At 35.5% G+C, this 5,752-nt stretch overlaps 1 protein-coding gene across 1 annotated transcript; it reads left to right on the top strand.

Moving 5' to 3' along the window:
* Positions 1 to 607: 607 nt before the first annotated feature.
* Positions 608 to 3,064, top strand: LOC121869403 (glycine receptor subunit alphaZ1-like; the record flags this gene model as incomplete). The annotated part of the gene is made up of 2 exons (XM_042370750.1): positions 608 to 825; positions 2,493 to 3,064. Coding segments are annotated over 2 exons (674 nt in total), but the record flags the coding sequence as incomplete, so codon positions are not given.
* Positions 3,065 to 5,752: the final 2,688 nt, after the last annotated feature.

Genomic DNA, 5,752 nt, shown 5'->3' with positions numbered 1-5,752 from the left:
ATGATGAGTATTTCGTCTTATTCAACTGTTATGGTGAGCATTTCGTCTTATTCAACTGTTATGATGTGTATTTCCTTGTATTCATCGAACGTAAGTGAAAATTTTATCATGTTAGGATAGCTTCAAATATATCAGCTGTCAGTGTAAATGATCTATGATATCAGTAAAGTAGACGTTATATGTAATCTTAGTAGTTGTCAGATGTCAGGAAAGGATATCAGATGTTAATGTTAGAGATGTCATTTGTCAACATTGAAACGTAAGCACAAAAGAAGTCAAATAGAAGGCCTCAGAACAAAAGAAAATCATTTTATTTTAGAGACATCAGTTGTCAGCTTAGAAGACGTCAACACAAAAGGAAGTCAGGTATTTTAGAGACATCAGTTGTCAGCATAGAACACGTCAGCACAAAAGGAAGTCAGGTATTTTAGAGACATCAGTTGTCAGCATAGAAGAAGTCAACACAAAAGGAAGTCAGGTATTTTAGAGATGTCAGTTGTCAGCATAGAAAGATACCAACACAGGTATTTAAGAAACGTCAGTTATCAGCAAAGAAGCACACCAATACAAATGGAATTCAGGACTCATCTCTGTACTCTACCCACAGATTCTTACGCCCAATATCTGGGTCAGAAGTTCCTGATTGAGTACGGAATTGGACTCATAGACCTCCAGGTGGACAACGCAATGCAGTATAGCGAGATGAAAGTCCGTATTGAGTTGATTCGACGCTATGGCTATGCTATGCTAAACATCTACATTCCATCCCTTACCCTTCTCATTATTAGCTATGTAACGCTCTTCTTCCGGCCAACTATATTTGAGGTGCAATGCTCTTTCGTTTTGTTGTGATATAATGTTGTTATTTGAATTTATTGTTGTGTGTTTTAGAAGATATAATTTGCGATGCTGTTTTGTTTCATTGCTAGACAGTATTAACCGTATTCTTGCTCCCCATGTTCTAAATAGCGATGGTTTGCGATATTCTTTTGTTTAAATGTAATGTTGCTTTACTTCATAGTGTCTGTGTTTCAAGGTGCTATGCTTTACGATGCTTTTTTGTGTCATTGCTACACAATATTAACCTTATTCATAGTCCCATCTTTCAGATAGCCATGGTTTGCGATGTAGTGTGACTTATTTCTTTGTTTATCTGCCTTGCTTCTCTCCCTTCATATTCCCCTCTTTCATATTTTGTGATTCAGACATACAGAGACAGGCAGAAATACTTAAACAGAGACAGACAGAAATACGTAAATTAGAGACAGGCAGATTGACAGACCATTAAAAAGATCAAGATAGAAACAAAAGGAGACAGGCAAGCAGATAAACAGAAAGAGACAGACAAATAAAAAGAGAGAGAGAGAGAGAGAGAGAGAGAGAGAGAGAGAGAGAGAGAGCGAGCTAGAAGCATAGTGTTGAACATCCAGGAAGCAGTGGTTTGCATGCATGAGAGGATACCACAACTTTAAGTGATTCTGGAAAAGAACATACTAGTGCAGGGTATAACTTAACCTTTGTGGGTCGATACACACCATAATAGACCACAACAACACCCTATCCACTACAAAAGATTGATAAAATGAAAGTTATTGATGAGAACACTGTATACAAAGTTATATTACTTTCTGCTGTCACCTGTGCAACATGTAAATACCTGCAACATTGCAATAAGGAATCATTTGGATATACATTCACTTTGGCATCCTATTTTATGTTACTTCTGGATAAATAACTTCTTTAAACCATCTTGATATGTGTGTGTGTAAATAGTCATCATTTTTTTCGTAATTCATGTTGTCTTTAACTTGTTTTTAATTCGTGTTGCCTTTGTTTATAATTCGTGTTGTCATTGTTTTTAATTCATGTTGTCTTTAACTTGTTTTTAATTCTTGCTGTATTTCTTTATAATTCGTTTTGCCTTTGTTTATAATTCGTGTTGTCGTTGTCTTTAATTCATATTGTGTTTGTTTTTAATTCATGTTATCTGTATCTTCTTTTATTGATGATGTGTCCTATTCGTGTTGACCTTAACTATTTTCGTTATTCATGCTGTCCTCTCTGTGTTCTCTCTGTGTATTCTCTGTGTTCTCTCAATGTACTATCTGTGTACTCTCTAGGTTTTATCTGTGTACTCTCTGTGTTCTGTCTGTGTTTTCTCTGAGTACTCTTTGGGTTCTGTTTATGTGCTCTCTGTGTACCGTCAGTGTTCGCTCTGTGTTCTCTCCGTGTTCTATCTGTGATTTCTCTGAGTACTCTCTGTTTTGAGTGTGTACTCCCTATGCACTCTCTGTGTTCTCTGTGTTTTCTCTGTGTTTTCTGTGTTTTCTCTATGTACTATCTGTGCTCTCTCTGTGTTCTATCTGTGTTCTCTGTGTTCTCTCTGTGTTCTATGTGTTCTTTCTGTGCACTCTCTGAGCATTCTGTGTTCTCTCTGCATACTCTGTGTACTCATTGTGTACTCTGTGCTACTAACCAGTGTTCTTCTTCAGGTAAGAGTAATGACTGCACTCACTGCCCTCCTGGTGTTAGCTACCCTCTTCACGCAAGTCTCAACTTCTTTACCCAAAACCTCCTACTTCAAGATGGTGGACATTTGGCTCCTCTTCTGCATCGTTCTCATATTTTTCATCATCATCTTCCACACTATCATTGATTTCCATGTTGATTATAGTAACACAGGAGCGCCTCTCTCCTCCAAGGGATGGGTTGGCACGTCTCAAAGAAGCTCCGGTTCAAATATCGTGAAGGTAACTCCTGTAGGTGGTAATACTAAAAGTGGCGATGAAGATATGAATAACTTGTCAATTAATTTCCTGAAGGTGAGGTTTGATGCGAAGTTTTATATTAATTTGTCAAAGCTTACCATGTTTCTGGTGTTCTTTGTGTTTAATATTACGTATTGGGGGACACTGGCGGTGGGTTCTGGTCTGGTTTATTACTACTGAAGGTGGCGGTAGTGGTTTTATTTTACTCCTGACATACTACTACTACTACTACTTCTACTACATTTTTTTTTAAACATATCCTCCATCCTCCCCTTATAGCCACACCTTCGCCGCCATTTTATTACCTTAAAATTAAATATCCTAATACATAAGTAGCTATCCAAGCTGTGTTGAGTTATTATTATTATTATTATTATTAATATTATTATTATTATTATTATTATTATTATTATTATTATTATTATTATTATTATTATTATATTACCTCAGCACTACTACCAATACTCTTACTACATCTACTACTACTACTGCCACTACTGACAAAGGTGGCCCACCTGTGAGGTACAGTAGAGACAACTCAATGTATACTAAACCTACAGTAAACAGAGGCAACAAGGCTGACACTGTACTCGACCACCTTCACTTCCTCAACAGGAAAGTTAAGAGTGCCCTGAGATAGTTATATTTGACAGGCACTTTAAAATTATAATAGCTTTACACATTAGAAACCAAACAACACCTTTAGACCACCAAGCAACGCCTTTAGAAACCAAACAATACCTTTAGAAACCAAACAACGCTTTTAGAAACCAAACAACACCTTAAGATACCAAACAACGTCTTTAGAAGCAAACAACGTCTTTAGAAACCAAACACCGCTTTTAGAAACCAAACAACACCTTAAGATACCAAACAACGTCTTTAGAAACCAAACAACGCTTTTAGAAACCACACAACACCTTAAGATACCAAACAATGTCTTTAGAAGCCAAACAACGTCTTTAGAAACCAAACAACGCACTTAGAAACCAAACAACGCCTTTAGAAACCAAACAATGCCTTTAAAAACCAAACAATGCCTTGAGAAACCAGACAATACCTTAAGAAACCAGACAACGCCTTTAAAAATCAAACTATCGTAAGTGACACGAAAATAAGACAAAGACGATTGATTTTTCGTTTTTTTTTTTACGATATTAAGTTACATTAAACCCGCATAAAAACCATATCAGTGTTTATGGTTTAGAGAATAGAGACCGCATTTAATCTAACGTGTAAAGCTTCATAAAAACCATATCAGTGTTTAAGGTTTAGATTACAAACACATTATTTAAACCACCTCTAAAACATCAAAGAAACCACAACCTAACAGGTTTAGTTTTAGAAACAAGAGGCCATAAAACACATCTTTAACTACTGAGTAAACCACAACTTAATTATTTGAGGTCTAGAACCCAATCGCTGTTAAACTATCTCCTTAAAACCCTAAATAATTATAAACCTCTTAGTTAAACCACCCTTCCATAAAACTAGATAAACAGTGATAGTTTTAAATTTAGAGACCAAACACTTCACTTAAATCAACTCTCAAAAAAATCGATAAGCCATTCATGATTTTACTGATAATTTTTACTTTAGAAACCAAACGTAATTAAACCAATCTTTAACTCTAAAGTAAACCATATATTTACTTATAGTCAACAACCACACATAAACCAGACAATAAAACATTATTAAACCTTATCGGTTTACTTTAATACAACTACAACTAAGCCAGATAGAAAAGCTCTATAAAACACAAATGATTTAGCTTATTAAACCAAACACTCGAGTTAAACCACCACAAAACTGTATGTATTTCCTTAAAGTTGTGTTTTACCCCACTATTATTTTAGATAACATTGACTGGTCCACATGAAGATTAGCCACCCAGCTTATTTCACTCTTATGATGAACCACCGTAACCTATCCTAACTTAAGATAATTTAACAATAACTCAACTTAACCTAACTTAAAGCTATCCTTACACTAACCAAACCTACCTAAATGTCTACCCGACTTAATAACGTTAACATTAACCTAACTTAAGGTAAACTTACACTAACCAAACCTACCTAAATGTCTACCCGACTTAATAACGCTAACATTAACCTAACTAAAAGGTAATGCAACTTAGCCTAATTTAACACAAACCTAACAGACTAACCAAACACAAAGCTAACCTAAATAAACCTAACACTAACATAAATAAATCTAACCTAACCAAACTCTAACCCAACCTAGTTTAACCCAACCTAGCCTAAGCCAACGTAACGTTACGTAAAGTAACATGACCTAACCTATCTTAATATAACGTTCTGTGCAATATATTAAAACACTATGCATACTAAAGACTTTCATTTAACCTTTCTAAAAAAAAACATAATCTCCAAGTGTTAAACTATCCTTGAAGCGTTAAACCATCTTCCTGAATGGGTTAAACCATCTTCCTCAAAGGTTTCAATCATCATCCTCATAAGATTAAACCATCATCAGTGAAGGGTTAAACCATCATCCTCAAAGGGTTCAGTCATCATCTTCAAAGGGTTAAATCACCAACCTCAAAGGGTTAAACCACCATCCTCAAAGGGATTAACTATCTCCCTAAAAAGGGTTAACTAGTATCTTCAATGGGATAAACCATCACCCTCAAAGGGTTCAATTATGATCCTCATTAGATTAAACCATCATCTTCAAAGGGTTAAACCATCATCCTCGGAGTGTTAAACCATCTTCATCAAAAGGGTTAAATAATCGTCCCCCAGAGATTAAACCATCATCCCCAAAGGGATTAAGCCATCATCATCAGAAGTGTTAAGTCATCATCCTCAAAAGGGTTAAGCCACCATTTTCAATGGGTTCAATCATCATACTCATGAGATTACACCATCATCTTCATAGGGTTAAATCATCATCTTGCTAAGTTATCATCCTAAACGAGTGAAAATATTTCTTTTCAACAACTCATTAATCTTCAGTACTTT

The sequence above is a fragment of the Homarus americanus genome, unplaced genomic scaffold (assembly GCF_018991925.1).
Source record: "Homarus americanus isolate GMGI-L3 unplaced genomic scaffold, GMGI_Hamer_2.0 scaffold44604, whole genome shotgun sequence".
Taxonomy (NCBI): Eukaryota; Metazoa; Arthropoda; class Malacostraca; order Decapoda; family Nephropidae; genus Homarus; species Homarus americanus.
The sequence above is the reverse complement of the archived record's forward strand: the minus strand, read 5'-3'. Positions and strand labels throughout refer to the sequence as shown.